Raw genomic sequence first — 17,826 nt, forward strand, 5'->3', positions numbered from 1 at the left:
TTTGAAGGGCTGGGGGAACAGTGCCTGGGTAGAGGAACCAGCCCCCCTTTTGGCTTGCAGCAGGAAGAAGAAGGATGCCGGTGTGGCTGGAACGCGGTGAGACTATAATTATGTCATTCACTTGGTTGCGCTGGTAGACTTAGCTCCTTCTCGGGTGTACCTGTGTCATAAACTGCGCGGCATTCATATGCTCTTACATCAGTATTCACCCAAGGGGCTCTGGAACGAGCTACCAGAAACAGAAACCTCTCTGGACAGAGTGATTTCACGGACTCACCAGACTTCTGCTATCCTAGCAAAAGCCTAGCCTAAATCACAGCTGAGTGACAGCCCCGAGCTGTTCCTGATCTAGCCCATCTTCCCCATCCAGTGTTGGTGTGAAGCTCCACTGGCCAGGAAGCCCCTTTCAAATGAACCCCTTTCAAATGGCTAAAATCCCAGGTGCAGTCTGGGAAATGGTTTCTGACTACTGAGCAGAAGGAGCCATAATTCTCAGTATTGGTGATGTAGATATGGGTACATACTGACAGCTAGGAGGTTTATGGAGAATATTTACCCATTTCCCTTTGGGGAGGTTTATTGCGATTTCTTAATTTTTCTGCACGGAGCCAGTACAATTAAAGACTTCCACGTGACAAGAGGGTAAAAATACGAGGGCTACTTGGTAGGGATCTGAATGAAAAACAAGCCCAATGCAAAAATAACATGCATATTCCTCATAGTCTGAAGTCCTCTTATACTCTTTTCCTTCTCCCAAACGCAACAACTTTTAACAATAAAATAAACAACCAAACTCTTTGAACGAGATCCCGGGACACAAAATAGCCTTTCAAATTTGTGTATGTTTTCCATTTGCAAAGCCATTTCACATGCATTCTTTACCTATTTATAAATATTTTGCATGATGCTGCTTCCCCACTGAGCTGGGGCAAGCTGGACTGGACAGTCAGGTGATGAGAACCAGGATGAGAAGGGCTGGGTTCTGAGTCGAAGCTTTGCAACAAATTCCCGACACAGCTGGGCCTCAGTAACCTTCTCTGTGAAATGGGATGAAAATACTACTACTAACCTCATAATGTGGTGTGGTATTAACAATGCGTGAGAAATGTCCCAAACCCTTAACCAGGAGCTGAGCAGGCATCCACTCATCTGGTCACTTACTCATTTATCACAGGCCATGGAGCATCGCCCTTATTTTACAGAAGAGGAAAAGTCGCTGCAGTGTGGGGGACTTGCCCAAGCTCACCCAGCTGACAGGAGGTGGAAACAACCCTCAACCGGGCATCCAACTTCCCTGAGAGAACCTTGTGGCTCCTTAGCACTTGTTGAGGACACAACTCTAAGAGAGCCAAATTCCATACACCAGACCATACCACGGTCACAGCTAGAGGTTTTAGAATGCTCCAAAGTATTACAAGGGACAAACAATTGGTATTTTTTAATTTAAAGGACAACGTTGTCTCCCAGAGTGTTTCCTGCCACCGAGAAGATAGCTTTTCCAGTAGAGCCCCATGGGATGGGTGGCTGCCAATAGGCCCCCATTTTCCTTCTAGTCCCCGGGGGGGCCTGTCTTAGAGGGGGGCAGAGATATAAGGGCATACAGAAAGCAAGCCATCTTATGCCTCTTTACCTGCAAATTCTCTAGAAATCTGAGGCTTAAACCAATTCTTCGAAAGAGGTGGGGTAAAACCTCTTTGCATATCACTTGTACAAAGAAGTTCTCGTTCAAACTCTGCTGATCCTTTCCTCCTGAAATCAAACTATTATGGCTTTCCAAGGTGAAGAAGGGCCAGCTCAGGTGGGAAACCACTCCACCCAGGGATCCATACCTCAGGGCCAATGCTATTCCAATCCATGGCCAACGACGAGAGATGCTGCCCTGCCTCGTACCATTCCTCAGCACAGCCTCTGTGCAGAGCTTAATAAACGCCTGTGGCACTCATGCTAAAAGCTTTTAGCAAAATCTTATTGTGATCCACATAAAGATGATCTGAGGGACCAAACGAAGTGCTGTTCCCAGTAAATTCCAAGTCCTTTCAGGGAGGCACTGCCCGCCGCCCACTTACCTCGGCACACCAGGCACATGCGCACACCCGGCGTGTCAGAGGAATGAATGAATGAACAGCCTCAATACAGAGCCTTGGGAACAGGCAGTCATCTGTGTAAGATATTAATTCTTCCCAAAGCCTCAAAAAGTCAATCAGTCAAAACAAATGACCCTTTCAGCCTGAAAAGTACCCACTCAGAGTCCAATTAGGAAAATGGGGTCTGTGTATATGCAAGCTGAGCATTTGCATTTGATTAATCCCATGAATTCTCTAACAGCCTCTAGAGAGAGATTTTTTTTCTTCCCCTTTAGTTACTTCAGGTCCTTCTTTCAATGTTGCGATTAGTTATTGTGAGGGTGAAAAACTACAAATCTCCAAAAGGGTGTAACTGCAAAATTATTAGCACCAGCTCATTTTCTAAATTGAAAAAAATGAAGATTCAGTAATTTGGGCAATTGGCTGAAAACTCCTGAGCTGTGAGTTTTAGTCACTCTTCCAGCCATCTCTTTTATTCATGACTAGCCAACTGCTGCTTAAGCTTCTGGGCTGTTTTTCTCCTCGTGGGATTGTGCCCTTGGGTGTTGCCATGGGAAAATGCTAGAATCAGATAGCCCAAAGAGAATTTGCCTTCATGAAGTGAGCCCAGTGAGTGAAAACCACGAAAACAAGACAAGAGCAGGACACATCCCCACACCTCCCCAGGGGCAGCCTGGGGCAGGAGGGGAGGAGGGGAGGGCCGAGGGGGGTGGTAAGGAGGGCGGAACTCAGTAGAAGGGGTAGTGGGCCTGAGCATGCGCCCCCACCACAAGCCCCCATACCAGCTGTTTGTGGTGCCATCTGTTACCGCCCAGGCTGCTTCTCTGAATGGCTTTCCCTGAAGCTGCCCGCTCACCCTGTCGGACACGATCAGGTCAGCCCAGCACTGTATCCACCCCAGACCTGCCGCCTGCCACAGCTCCCCCCACCTGGTATTCTCTCTCTCCAGGGCCACCAGCTCCCAAGATGACACTGCGTCTGTTGGGAGACCCATTCTTCCCCAGTCCCTTGCTGCTGTGGCAAATGAGGGCTGCAGTCAACCCCACCAAAGCCAGGCCACGTGAAGTCGCAGCTGCAGACTCAAGGCCGTCCCTGGCGTCCTGCTGGACCTAACAGAATGGAGCCCTGCTCTGTCCCTAGCTATGTGCTTGCCCACTGTGAACTGCCCCAGGCCCTACGGTGATGTCACCTGAATGCTCAAGTCCACAAGCAAGTTGATGCAAACCCAAGTTCTTTCTTTCTGCAAGAGCCGCAAGCCTGGGAGAGGCAGAGGGAGAGCCGCTCAGTCAGGGGCAGTGCTGGCCCCAGAAGCAGAACCCGCGACATTAGTGCGGGTGTGATCAAGTCCTACGTTCTTAGTTAAGGCCTCCTAAAGTCTTCATAAAAAAACAAAAACAATAAACACCACACAACCCAACCACTACAACAAAAGCCAAGTGCTTGCATGGTGGCGGGGCTCTCTACCCCAGCATTCAGGCCGCTGAGTAACATTAACCCCAGCTCCCTTCTCCCAGCTTCTGCAGGGCTGACATCACCTTTGTGCTCTGGACAGTCTTCTTGCCGTTATCCAGCCTGGGCCTCCTCCTGGAGCTGCACAGGGGTGAAAACAATGAGAGACCCCACCTCCACAGGCAGGCTGGGGCCAAGGAACATCATGCCGGCCTGCTTTATCTCCCACACCCTCACCGGGCGACCCTCGGGGGATTCTGTTGCCATCAGGATTAGCTGGATTAGGGGTTGATGCATAAGGACCCCCTGGGGCTGGGAGGAAGTTTCATCACCAGGTCAGCGTGGTGTGAACTCTGTTCTGTCACCACCACCACTCCTTACAGCCACCAACTGAAAAAGGGGAGGAGACAGCAGGAGAAGCGCTTGGAGTGCAAAATGCATGACCTCGGCACAGCTATAAATTCCCCCATCATGCATTTCCAAGGGCGTGGGCCATTTAAGACGGTCCTCCTTTCAAGCAGGAGCCCTACCGAAATGGGTCTGACAGTGGCGGTGAGCGGAGTGGTAAGCCGAGCTGCCCCAGAAACACAACACAAAGAAACTTCTAGTCCTTTGCTAAAACCAGTCAAGCAATTTGGGAAAAGAGCTGCCCTGTTGGAATCTTATATCATAGTCCTATCCCATGCGGGGGCAGGGGGGCAGGGGGTCCCATTTATTTGAAGGAAAACAATGGGGGGCAGGAGTGGAGGGTGGACAGTAAGAGGTCGGCCTAAGCCAGAGGACCTACTCTTAACTCCTTTTCAAAATTCAGTGACTGAAACTTTTCCTCCCAAGAAATCACTTGGCCCTTTTACCTACCCAAACCTGCATCCTGGCTGTTGCTCATGTGCTCCCTGCACAAAGCAAACACAATTTATAGAGAAAGCAGTGGGATTTCTGCAAGGGTGTGCGAGGGTGTGTGTGTGTTTTATAGAACAGTCCCTCTTGCACAGAACTGGGCTGTTCCATCAAAGCCGTATCTGTTATATTTCTGTCTTTCTCTTCTGTTTGGCGTATTCACCAACAAGAGAAAAGGAGGTAAGCTTTGGCGGCCCTGACCTGCAGCTGGAACACAATACTTTCGCACAGCCCTGCCGACCCCTGACATAAATTTTACACCGCAGCTGGCATTTACACACTCAGCATTACCATATGTATGGCTGCTCGGTGCTAATTATGCTAATCACCTGTCTAACTCGCTGCTGCGAAAAATGGTTGTATTTAGCACTCCAGTGCCTACCAATGCAGCTTACTGTGTGGCTGAAATGTACATTCAGACGGCCCTGAATGGCAAGATTTTTCCACGTTGCTGGCTACATTCAGGCCTCAGAAAAATTTATTCAAGTCAACTGGTTTCGGTCCGCAACAAAAAAGTTACGAGAAAAAAGTGAGTGTGTTCTTGCCCTAACATTCTGGATCTGCTTGCAAGCAAAATGATAAATCAATTGGTGTGGGAAACAAAAAGGGAGAGAGATTTCTTTTGGGAGCCATGTGAAACTGTAGCCTATTTAAAAAAAAAAAAAAAGAAAAAAAAGAAAAAGAAAAAAAGGGTCATCCTATTCCCCAAATCTCTAGAAAGAGCAGTTAATAGATATTTAGCCCTAATCCCAATTCTCTCAAATTGCAGGCTTTGTTTGCAATTAAGCAAGGTATTAAACATGTGCAATTTTTTTTTCTGGATCATGTGTGGACTAAAATGATGGCATCATATTTATTGTTTCTAAACTTCCTGCAACGATGCAAGAAATGCATGGGGAAAAAATCAGGTAAGAGGAAAGAAATAATTTCTTAGGCAGCAAGGGAAAATTCTTTTGTTATACTTAGAAAACTTCTATTTAAAAAGACACTGTGTCTATTTTGTGAAGTTTTCTGGTTTCTCCCCTAAAAGGAGCAAAGAAAATCAGGGAATGGGGGTGGGGAAATGGGAGAATTCAAAACAGAAAAACAAAAGTGCTGGGGGAGAGTCAAGAAGCCTACATTCTCCTTAATCTCCAAAAATTCCCATTTTTACCATCACTGTTTCTAAAAGCAATGTTCTCAGAGCACTCTGTAGTATGGATTTCTAAAATCGGGATAATATTATTGCAGGTTGTTTAAACAATTCCCTAAGTTCAAACTGAAACCCCATTTCCTCCTAACTCACAAAATACCTTCATATTAATGTTTAAAACCCCTCAATTTAGTCAATCTAAGGACTGCTTAGTACTAGATTATTTGGACGTACAGATAATGTCTAGGCAGTCCAATTTCCTCAAATCGCCGGCAGCACTATAAAAACACGTTTGACTGGAGGGGCGGCCCAAAGCTCTTACCTTCCAAGGATCATCATTAGTAGATGTTTTACTGAAATCTAGAAACTGGGAGCCAACTGGAAGGCTATTTATTTATAACATATCTTACAATACATTTGTATATCTATATAGATATAACATATCTATATAATATACCTATAATATATCTTGGGCTGGCCCCCAGCGCTACCACACGTCTAGGCAGCTCTGTGCCCTCGCTTAGGTGTACACACAGAAGGGACACGGACTGAGCAGGTTTTCTCAGACCCAGGAGAGCGTGGTGGGAGAAGCTGCTCCCTCCTTTTGCTTCACCCACCTTGCCGTGTAACTCACAGCAGATGAAAAGGGTGATGCTCACAGATACTACTGGGAAAACAACAGCTTGGTTCCTATCGGCCCTTCCCCATCCTGTTAAACATTTTATCAATTTATCTGACCCAGTGAGGCAACATGATCCAAGCCACATCTTGCTCTCTTTGGCATCCCAATTCAAGTGGCTTTTGTTTGCCAATAAAAAGTATTAATTCCTCTAGGTTTTTGTAGTTCCAAATCTTGACTGTGCCGGCAAAAGCCCAAACACCATGACCACTACCGGACCGCTGTAGAGCCCACGGCATACCTCTCGGCCCCTCCCAGTCTCTGGCTCTTCTTTAATAGGAGCGGACCACCCTGCCTCATGGCACAGAGCAGTGTTTACATTGCAGTACTTGACTGTGTAATACATCTGGCATTTTTGGGCAGGATTCCTGAGCTAGGGGCCAGAAGCCCTTAAGCAATGATTTAAGGGGAAAAAAATCGTGCGCATTGACTTCACAAAGCCCACTTCTAGTTCCTTTTGCTTACTTTTGTACACGTTTCATCAGTAACTGAAAACTCTTTAGGTTGATAAACTGGGGAAACTGATTCTTTTCATTTATCGTAACGACGATCAAGCTTGTGTGGTGGTACAGAGACTTACTTCTCACTAGCCTCACCTCACCACACCTCACCAGTGGTATTGTGGGACCCACAAGCTGTGTGGACGATTTGGGCCAACTCACACCTGGGTTTCTAGAAATAAGGTCCTACCTCCACATGATAAAACTCTCCAACAACAAACTTGTCATTCATTCGCAGGTACCCGACTGCCCGCCAACAACAGTTTCCCTAACACATAGTTTTTCCAACTATGCTATAAACCCAAATACAACAAAATTGTTATAGTCTTGAAGGGACTGGGGACAGAATGCATCTTCCCCAAATCTTTCTCTACAACAGTCAAGAGGTTTCTCAATGGCAGCATTCTACTGTTTTGGAAGGTGGAATTATTCGTGTTAAACCTAAAGATACACACAAGTAGAAAAATAGGTATTACCATATAAAGGAAAAAAAAAAACAAACCCCTAAATCCAGTTTAAGGGAAACAAATCCAATAGGTTTTATCATGAAGGACCCAAATTCAGAGTTTGGGAGCGGAGAACAAGTAAAAAAAGTGCTTATATCTTGATGACCCTGATGATAGCTGTGTGGTCAAGGAGGGTTTCCACTAAGAAAATCCCAAGGAGTTTCCTCCTTATGAACTACTGGAAGCATCTTCATGAGCAAAACCATCTGCTCTCTGGGACCTCTCATATGGATGGTCCATCTAATGTGGCAGAGTCAGCCAAAATTTGAATAAGGAACTCTGTGCTCTTTGGTGTTCCTTTTGCCTTTGGTGGGCGTTCCATGCAGGGAGAACCTGAAGTATGGTGCCTGGGTTAGAATGTCTTGGTTTACATTTTACTTAGCATCTCAAGGAATGCTAAAGGGCCCAGTTCTTCTGTATTTCACACAACACATTAAACACAGGGGAATGAGACGAATTTCACACTCCATCTGTCGGTGAATTCTAAGGCACCTCAAAAGTCCAAAAAAATGCCATGGCTCTTCAACAGGGGAAGTGCATCTTCTGCTGACAAGACCCCATCAAAGAGTAAGGTCGGGTAACCAACCCTTACTAAGATAAGAACGCCAAGGATGCAAACAGCAGCTTTGCATGTGGTATCTCCCACAGCTGGTTTGAAATAATACATTTTCTAATTCCCTCCTGTCAGTTTGTGATTAACCAGATTTACTACCATTTCAGATTTCACACTAGTAACTCCAGAGATCCACTGGGAGGAAATGATTAGGGCAGTTTAGGAGTAGGTGGTGGGAAAGAAGGATGAGAGAGAGGAAGAAGAGGTTCTGCGAGCCAGTGAGGGGCAAAGGAAATAGTATTAGGATCACACAGGTCTGGTGATTATTTAGGGGTGTCTTTTTTCAAAATAGTATCAAACTAGCGCTGAGTTAAAATACTACACTTCTGCAAAACAGCCTCTATTAAATATGGTCTCCTGTAAAATACTTTTCAAATATTTCCGTATTTGTTTTCAAACCTCAAAAGACCTTTAAAATCAAGCCCCCTCCATCTTCCCTACCTCCCACCCCCATAAAATAGACTACTCTTCTGGGTCTAAAACTGGGCAGACAGCTGGCATGAAGCTGGGGCGGGGAGGGGGCAAATGGTAAACCACGAAAGGAGCCCCTTCCGCTGCACAGTTGTGACCACCACCACCCCTCCACCCCATACACACACACATACACACCAGGAGAAGAGGGGCAGACAAGTTACAGCTTGGCCTGAGTGGACAGAGCTCTGGGGGTCACGGGGAGGTCAGCTTTGAAGGAGAAATCCCAATGAAATATAAACACAGCATTGTGGAAACCAGACAAATCTCCCATAGCTTGTCCAGCCAGCGTTAATCTCGCCATCAGCTGTGGTGCATAATCCAAACAAATGGATCCGGCGGCTCGTACATCTGGAAGCTGTCATCTTCTGGAGCCTCCAAGCGGCAGTCCGTGTATTTGATACAGCCCGTCGCCCAACCTCACTTCGACACTCCTTCAGAGGGTCAAGAATGGTGGGCAGCAAAGAGACCTGGGGGATTCGGAGTGTCAGGTGCCCTGGGAAGAAGGCACCTGAGGCTGTTTGGTATTTTCAAGCAATTATTGTCGGGTGTTGATTTTTCAGTCATTTTTCTTCAAATATGAAGAAAACCACAACTCCTTGCACCTGCATGTGGGCACCCACTATTGCAATCTAACCTGATAAACATCTTAATTTTTCAAAGTGCACAGCGGACCAAGGAGAAGAAAGAAGCTGCATTTCAGCAGGTCTTTCTATCCCTTGTGAAATGCCCCCAAACTGACAGCCCCAGAGAGCAGAAACTGGGGGATAATTTTGAAAAGGGGAGGTAAAGTTAGAACCCACTGGGCCCATACAGGCTCAAGGCCTCAGCCCCTTACCGTGTGCCTTTGGCTCTGCTGCGGAAGGGCACGGGGCGGGGGGGGGGGAGGTTTGTGACGGGAGCATCTGGAGGAGACCTAGACCACGGAAGAGCCAATGCACTGCACGGGCTTCCAAACGGAGCTCTTGTTTCAATGTGAACTAAGTCCAGTGGTGTCTTTTCCTGCTTTTTATAAAGTCACGTTCATGCTAAACCTTCACCTTACTGTTCTTGAAATGCAACGAGGTCTGCCTTCAAAATTAAATTACCCAAAGGAAGAAAATATTCGAATATACAGCTTTTTCTTTCTTCCATGGCTTGCCCCTCTATCTCTCTGTCAACTTGTCATGCTGGGTTTTTGTTTTTGTTTTTTTTAAATGGACACTTAATGTAATTCTAAGAAAACAAACTTAAATTATTAGAATAAAAAAAAATAGTTACCATTAGTTACCTAGGCCAGTAAATATGGAGGTGGGAAGGGGGCATTACCTTAAAGAAAATTCTTTTGCCCTTATGGCAGTGCCTTTGCTGTCACAATTCCATCGTAATAAAAGCCTTCCCTCTGCACAGCATGGATCTTCCAATTGGAATCTATTATCGAAACCAGGGCTTCTCAATTGGAGTGATTTTGTACATTCTCTCCCCCCTCAATTTGGCAATGACTAGAAACATCTTTAGTTGTCACAACTGGGAAGTTGCTACTGGCATCTAGTGGGTAGAGTTCAGGGTTGCTGCTAAACATCTTACGAGGCACAGGGCAACCCCCATAACAGAATTATCCAGCAAAATGCCCATAGTTAGAAAACTTGCTCTAAACGGAAAGAAAGGATAGTGAAGTTCATGTATTCCTACAACTGCCTGAGTTCAAGAATGCTGAAGGCATCATACTAGCAAGGAACAAACTTGAGAACACTTATAAACATCAAGCAGGCATTAAAAACATTTTTTAAAAATTTTCTTAAAAAAACAAACAAAAAAAAAGTCAAAACTTGCGTCCTCTTCCCTTGCTAGCCCTCCAGAGATGTTAATAACCAAACACAAGGCAATATAGATTCATTTCAAGGCTATTATTGCCCTTTGCAGTAAAAGAAGCCAGGGGCTGGGCAAAGCTTGAGGGGAAAAAAATGCTCAAAGAGATAAATGAACATTCTGTCACTGGAGAGCTGTCACAACAAACTTGTGTCTGAGACAGGGCTGGAGTGGGGGGGGGTAGATATTAAACGGGACAGGAGGATAAATGTGTTAAGCAAAAAGAAAAAGCCAACCAAGAAAGGGCAAGATTACCAAGTTATTTCCGTTCTGTGCTCAGAAGGGTGAAATCACGCCAGGTGAAGCACGCCAGTAGCAGGGAGGGCCCTAGAGGCCAGATATGCCAGTACAGAGAATGAAACAGGCAAAGAAGGGCTAAGAGGGAGAGCTAGCAGCCACTCACCCAAATGGCCTGCACACACCAGCGACCTTCCTGCCACGCAGCTCAGCCTTCCAGGCCTCTGGGCTCCCCACCCGCGACCTGAAGTTCCAACCAGAGGCAAGTACTTGGGAGTTCTTCTGGAGGCCACAGCCCAGTCCGCTGAGCCTTGCTCCTGGAATGCCACAGCACCCTCAACTCTCCAACCCCTGGTGCCTGGCTCAGTCCCTCCCTATCCAGGCTGTCCTGGAAGGTGTTCCTGCCATCCTGAGTCTGGTCTGTGTGCCCCCTGCTGGGTGGAAGTCCTCTGAGAGCACAGACTGTGGTCTTTCACCAACACCTCTCTGGAACTATGTGCAGTGCCTGGCACAGAGCAGACACAGAGAGCGTGAGCTGAAGGGATATTTTTGTATTTAAGGAACAATTAGTCTCTCCCTGACCTTGCCGCCACTGGCATATGTTTCAGTAACAGCAGATGTCCACTACATCATTCCACATACTCTCTTCCTGAACCTCATGACTCCAGTCACAAGTGAGCTACATTTGATATCTTTGACTTGCAAATACTATAACCCTCAGACCTGAGCTAGTACCCAATGCATGTTGAGTTTCTTAAAAGAAACCGGTTGCTGTTGCAGTGATCGCAGCTATCACTGTATGAACATTTTGACAACAGAGTCAAAGAATTCTTATCACCAATGTGATAAAAAAATGTAAGAGAATCTTCCTTTCTCTAGCTTATATTGGTCTGCACAGTGTGTCCAACGTATTCAAATTGCCTTTATAAAGCCACATTTCCCCAGCATGTCGAAGCTGAAAGTCAAATCAATGATACAGCCTATCAAGTGGACCCCTTTAATTTGCTGGGTATATTAAAAAGATAATTATTTTGGCAAATACAAGGACATATGTAGTAAGTTTGCATGGATACACAAATAGTGGAGATAAACACAGTTGAACAACACAGGTTGGAACTGTGCAGGTCCACTCATATGCAGATTTTCTTCAATAAATACAGTATGTAGTACTGTAAATACATGTCTTCTTCCTCCTGATTTTTGCAATAATGTTTTCTTTTCTTCAACTAACTCTATTCTAAGAATACAGCATGTGATACACGTAACATACAAAATATGTGTTAATCGACTACTTATGTTATCAGTAAGGCTTCCAGTCAACATAGACTATTAGTAGTTAGGGTTTTGGAGAGTCAAAAGATACACATGGATTTTCAACTGTGCAGGGGTCAGCACCCCAAACGCCCCACACCGTTCAAGAGTCAACTGGTATATACATGTATTTATGTAGAGATATGTAGATATACACATTTCCAGTTGCCTTTGTCTATTTATCTATGTAGTGTGTGTTGCATGTCTTTAAAAAAAAAAAAAATCACAGGGTAAATAAACACTTTCCCAAACTGTCCCTCAGCATTCCTCTCTCCTTAAAATCTCCTATGGTTTCTCAGTCTGTTCCTTTTTACCTAGGGAAATAGGCAATCTCTATACATTTGGTTTCTTTAGTGTAGCAAGCACTCTTGTTCATGCTCAGAACATTTATAGTCTCCCTTAAAAAAAAACATCTAACAAGCTTCTTTGCTGATAGTGATGAAGAATTTATCAGAGATTAAAGCACAATTAACCTGTATTCCAAGTTGCTACTCAGAGCAGGAAATTCCAACTCCTGAAAACAAATGCTTACACTACCTATTGTTGATATGAACACCAACCTCACTACACATCATAAACAAGAACTCCTCACTTGTTACCTCTTCTTTGAACTTAAGTTAAAAATATAAAATGGGGGGCGCCTGGGTGGCTCAGTGGGTTAAAGCCTCTGCCTTCGGCTCAGGTCATGATCCCAGGGTCCTGGGATGGAGCCCTGTATCGGGCTCTCTGCTTAGCGGGGGGCCTGCTTCCTCCTCTCTCTCTCTGCCTGCCTCTCTACCTACTTGTGATCTGTCAAATAAATAAATAAAATCTTTAAAAAAATTATACAATGGTATGGTGGCCTCAGGGGAAACCCTGGTTGAGTTTACTTGTATTTATGAAACTATTGCTTCTTCTACATGGGAAGAGTCTAGCTAGAGCCCAGTGAATGAATATGAATGAATGAATGACAAATCAAGAGACCAAGTAGACGTCAGGCATTAGAAGGCAAAGTGGACATTTTTGTAAAATTGAATAATGAATCAGTTACTATAAGTAAACACATCACATATACTATTATGTCATAAAAATAAGGAAAGGAAAAGTGAATTGGGGGAAATCGGAGGAGGAGATGAACCATGAGAGACTGTAGACTCTGAGAAACAAACTGAGGCTTTTGGAAGGGAGGGGGGTGGTGGGATGGGTGAGCCTGGTGGTGGGTATTAAGGAGGGCCTGGATTGCATGAAGCACTGGGTGTGGTACATAAACAATCTTGGAACACTGAAAATAAAATTAAATTAAAAAAAATAAAATAAAAAAATAAGTATAATAGTAGATAGCTACTTTATTGAATTGTAAGGCATGTGCAAATAGGTAATAAACAGTAATGATAGTTGAGCAGCAAGTGATAGTATTAAGTAAATAACATTCAGTTAAATAACATTTGGTTAAAGAACCCGTGAGCCACGCTGAAATTACCAAAACAGAAATGGGAAGAAAAATAACTGAGGCCCAAAGTTGGCAAAATGACACCTGTCTGAGGTGTCACTCCTTCATACTCTCACTAAACGAGAGCCCAGGTGAGACTGCCACTTCCTTCCAGGACTTGAAACGAATTATCTCATGCAGAAACACAGTTGCTTCTAGAAATACACAATGTTAAGAAAACAAATCACATTATTTCTCTTTACACTTGGGTCTACTGAAAAAATCTTGCTCAAAACAGCAAAAAATTATCTTCTGTCATCACCACTGATACTAACAAATGTGCTGGTCTGAGTGGTGTAAAGTGAACAGACAGAGCTGGGAAGCCCGGCAGCTCATCCCTTGCTCTCCCCTAGAATCTACAGTGGCTCCCCACAGTCTAGCCAATCACATCATTTCCTAATTACAGCGCTATTGTCCTGGGCACACCTGCGTCATAGCATCCTATTCCCACCACACCAGGAGCCTCCACTCAGCTGGGGCCTTTGTTTGACTCCCTATCCCAGCTCCTGCCCAGACATCCCTCCGTCCTCCTCCCTCTCCAGGTCATCCTAATTTACCTCACCACTTCCATGGAAGCTTTTTTTCCCATTTGACTTTCATGGCGCATGTCAACTGTAAGCTCAAGTTTACTGCAAGCCCACTGAACTCCAGTATTTCTAATTGCGTGTGTTTGTGCACAAGGAGTGTCTCACAGACTTCAGCGATCCTTACAGTAACTAGCACAGTGCTAGGGAATGATAGGTACTCAGTAAACTTGGTGCTAAGGTATCACAGGTGCTCAATAAAACTCTTACCTACCAAAGACACAGAAGTGCTCAACTGAGGTAAATTACCCCATGGATTCAATCCAAGGAATAGTTTGTATTAATTACCAACCTACTTCAGGCAAGAATGTTTTCTGGTCTTAATTATTTGGACTATTATTTTAATTGTCACTTCTCAATTAAAGACTCCACCATATGCTTGCAAAACAGTGAGAGCTGAATTTTCACAAACAAGGTAAACTTAACCAAATATTCTCCAAGGTTAGCTTTCCAATAGCATTCTGAAAGGGATCACTGACGTCATCACACATAAAACTCTTAGGCTTCCAAATTTTGTGTTCGGTAGCTCTCACTAGGAATGCTCCAGATTCTCTGGTTTGAAATGTCTACATAATTACCTCAATCCTTCCTTCCCATCTCATTTTAAGAGATATCCAAAAGCAGTATGTAGGGGTTAAAATGTTTCCAGATAGCAAGACTGTTACTTTCCAGAAAAAGAATTAAAAACAAAAACAAAAACAAAAAACAAAAAATCCGTATCACCAAAAGAATGTAAAATGTTTCCGTCGCGAGGGGCAAGGGGGATCTATTTTAAATTTACAACTGCTTAAAAAACAAAAAAAGGCTTCAAGAACCCCCAAATTAAGGAATGTTGGATAAAAGACTGGCAGAGCCCCTTGGAGAGCTCCTGTGTGGCCCCTCCCTCCAAACCCGAGTTCTTAAAACACATTTCTTCTTTCAGCCTGCAAAACGCAGCCCTGCCCCGAAATCATTCCATTTAAAAAGCCCCCACCCTCGAGGAAACATTAATCTACTTTGCAAACATGCGTTCCAGTCTATGCTTTGCTGTTTTTTTTTTCCAATTCCTTTCCTCCCCACCCCCACTTTTTTTTTTTTTTTTGTACCTTGAGACAAATGTTTTTTTCCCCCAGAGTTGAAAGCTGTCCAAAAACAGGACCACACACGCCGCCGCCTCCGCAGGCCCGCGCTGCGCCCGCCCCCCGCCCTCCCGGCGCGGCGGCCGCGGCCGCCGGGGGCGCGCACACTCCTTCCAGCCGGAGGGGTGGCCTCTCTCTGCCCCCCCCTTCTTTCTCTTTGGACGAGGTGGGTGGGGGTGGGGGAGGGAAGGACGCCGAGGACGAGCGCCAGGAGCCGAGAGGCCTTCCCCCAGCAGCGTCTCGGGCGCAGCAGAGGCGAGCGGCGGCGGCGGCAGGCCCCGGGGACCCCCGGGCGCGCGGAGTGGTCCGGCCCGCGGAGGGGCCCCGCGCCCCCGCCGGCCCGCCCTCGCCACTCTCTCCCACAACACCTAGCAAAGCGCAGCGCCCCGAGTAGATTACAGCGCGGCCTTTGTCGGGCGGGCCTGGCTCCCGGCCAGGCGCCCAAACAATAAACAATTCCCCCTGGTGCGGGCAGGGGGTTCTCGCTCGCCACAGAAAGGCTCTAGGTGTATGCTGGCAAATATCTTTATCAGTTGGAAGGAGGAAGGGAAAGGGGCCCGGGCTGGGGGGACGAGAGGGCGCCGCGGCGGGCGCTGGGTCTCTTACCTTCCACCCACAGCTCCTCCACGTTGGTCTCGAGATTAGCTGCCTTTAATCCCACAGCGAAGGCCCCAAATATGAGGAGGCCCACAACCAAGAACTTGCCGCAGTTTTTTTGAATGTAACAACCCAGTTTAAATAAGAGTCTCTGAAACTTCGCTCTCAGCCACAGCGGCGCTTTCCGGCCAGTAGCTTTCCCCTGAGGATGAAGCAGAAGGGAGGAGTGAGCGCCGGGGAGTCGCGGCCCGCGCGCCCACGCCCGCTTGCGCGCACCCGCCCGCGGATCCCGCGACAGCCGTGGGGAGGAGGGGGTGCCCTCGGGCCTGGATCCCAGGCCTGCCCGGGGTAACGCGAGCGGCGTGGGGAGGCCTGGCCGTAAATCAAAGTCGGGATGCAGCGTGGGAGCTGCACCTTGGCGACAGCAGGGGCGCCCCCACGCACGACCCGCGTAGCCTCCCCGAAGGTGTCTTGGGGGCGCTGGGGAGAAGGGCTGCAAGAACAGAGGGAAGGGGAAGCCAAGGCAAACAGGAGAGAAGTCACTCAACAGAGGCAATCTTCACACGGGAGCTGGGAAGGGAGGGGCTGCGGAATCTCTGCGTTGGAGCCCACCATTTAAGAACCAGCAAACCACGGGTCGCTTCCCCGCAAGTCGAAGGCCATCCCTCACCCCTCTCTGGGTGCCCGGGCAGGGAAGGGGGCTGGGGGACGAGCTCGCTCTGTGAACAATGTATTGCGGGCTCCGCGACCCTGACCCCCGCCCGGCGTGGTAGTAAGTGGGGATCCACGTGGTGAGCGCCGCCGCCGGAGCTCACTCGCGACCCATTTCCAAAGCGTTGGGAGACGCTGTGTGAGCTGAATTAGGAAGTGGGGCAGCCATCTGTAACTTACGACAATATTTGTGATCGGAAGAGGGCGGCCACATGGATCTTTCCCTCCTCTCCCTTCCCATCTGGTTAAACGTAAAAAGTAGCCAAGTGCACAGGGGAAGGGCCCAGGCCGGCGCAGGCGGGGGTCCTGGCTGGGCTGTGGCTGCTCCCGGCGGCGGCGTTTCCCCGGCGCTGGCCGCTGCCCCGGCGGGCCCCCGTCTGGGTGCTCGCCTTCCCCGGATTCCACACATTTCAGCGAGCCTCGTAAACACAATGAACCCGGCCGCTTGGCAGACCGGCACCGCGGATTTAAGGTGGCAATTTGTTTACAACTTTCCCTTTCCCCCCAGGCTCTGAGAAGAGGTGGCTCAAAAACTAAAAAGGAAGACGGGAGATGCCCTCTTCCAAGGATAATTTTTAAGGGGGCCGAGATTTCATGCTCAACAAAAGCAAAACCCGCTGCCAAAAAAGGAAACCACCTTTATTTCGGCTCCCTCCCCCCCTCCTCTCTCCGCCTCCCTCCACTCCGCCTCCCCCTCCAAGATGTTAAGAAATGTGGCAGCATTACAGGGGTTTAGGTTGCAAATAGGGGCAGGGGCGCGGGAGCAGGGGTCTCGGGTTGGGGGCACTGGGCAGTGCCGCGCTGTGGCCGCCCTCGAGGTGGTCCACTGTGGACCGCTTTCCAGTGCTCCGGAAAAGGCATGCCGGGGAGGGCGCGTACACACGCGTACACACACACACACACACACACACACACACACACCCTCCACCCCCTGCGGACCTCAGACAGCCCTTTCCTCCGAGGACCGGAGGGAGGGTTTGAATTTTTCAATCCCCACTTGTCTGCCTCTTTTCCTGGAGAGGTGTGTGTGAGTGCTAGCGTGCGTGCGTGCGCGCGTGCGTGTGTGTGTGTGTGTGTATGTGTGTGGCGGGGGTGATCCCAAAGAGGAAGAGGAGGGAAGAGTGGGAGGAGAGGAGAAGAGTCTGAAATGCACCTTGGAAATCTGCTCCAGAGCGAAGGCGGCGTCGCAGTAGCTGGGCCGGTGCAGATAGTCCCGGTCCAGCGCGGCGTTGCGGCGCAGCCCCCCGGTCCGTCTGCGCCTCCCGCCGCCAGCCGGCCGACCCGGGGCCCCGCTGCAGCTGCCGCCGCCGCCGCGGTCCTGGGGCTCGGCGGCGTTACCAGCCGAGGCCATGTTGCCGCCGCCGCCGCCGCCGCCGCCGCCGCGGGAACCGAGGCTTCCCGGGCGGCCCGGCGCGCTGCTGCCGCCGCTGCGGGCTCCCGGCGCGCCCGGGCGCTCGGCTGGCGAGGACGCTGCTGGCCGCCGGCAGTTCGGGCTGGGGCTCCGGTTGACAGACCTGCTGCTGTTGCTGCTGCTGCCGCTGCTGCTGCTGCTCACACGGCGGGCGCTGCTGCCGCTGCGGCCGCAGCCGCTGCCGGGGAGTCAGACCCTGCGCCTTCCATT

The 17,826-nt window shown here is 48.2% G+C and overlaps 1 protein-coding gene across 1 annotated transcript in view; it reads right to left on the reverse strand.

The window, feature by feature from the left end:
* Positions 1-17,571, reverse strand: part of PTCH1 (patched 1) — a 61,765-nt gene extending 44,194 nt beyond the window's left edge. Inside the window, exons 1-2 of the mRNA XM_080819324.1 lie at positions 17,359-17,571; positions 15,504-15,696 (exon numbers count right to left, since the gene is read on the reverse strand). Coding sequence (XP_080675450.1) covers positions 15,504-15,696; positions 17,359-17,556 — 391 coding nt within the window. The 5' untranslated portion in view covers positions 17,557-17,571. The remainder of the gene's footprint in view (positions 1-15,503; positions 15,697-17,358) is intronic.
* Between the last annotated feature and the right edge of the window lie 255 nt (positions 17,572-17,826).

The sequence above is a fragment of the Martes martes genome, assembly GCF_963455335.1.
Source record: "Martes martes genome assembly, chromosome: 12".
Taxonomy (NCBI): Eukaryota; Metazoa; Chordata; class Mammalia; order Carnivora; family Mustelidae; genus Martes; species Martes martes.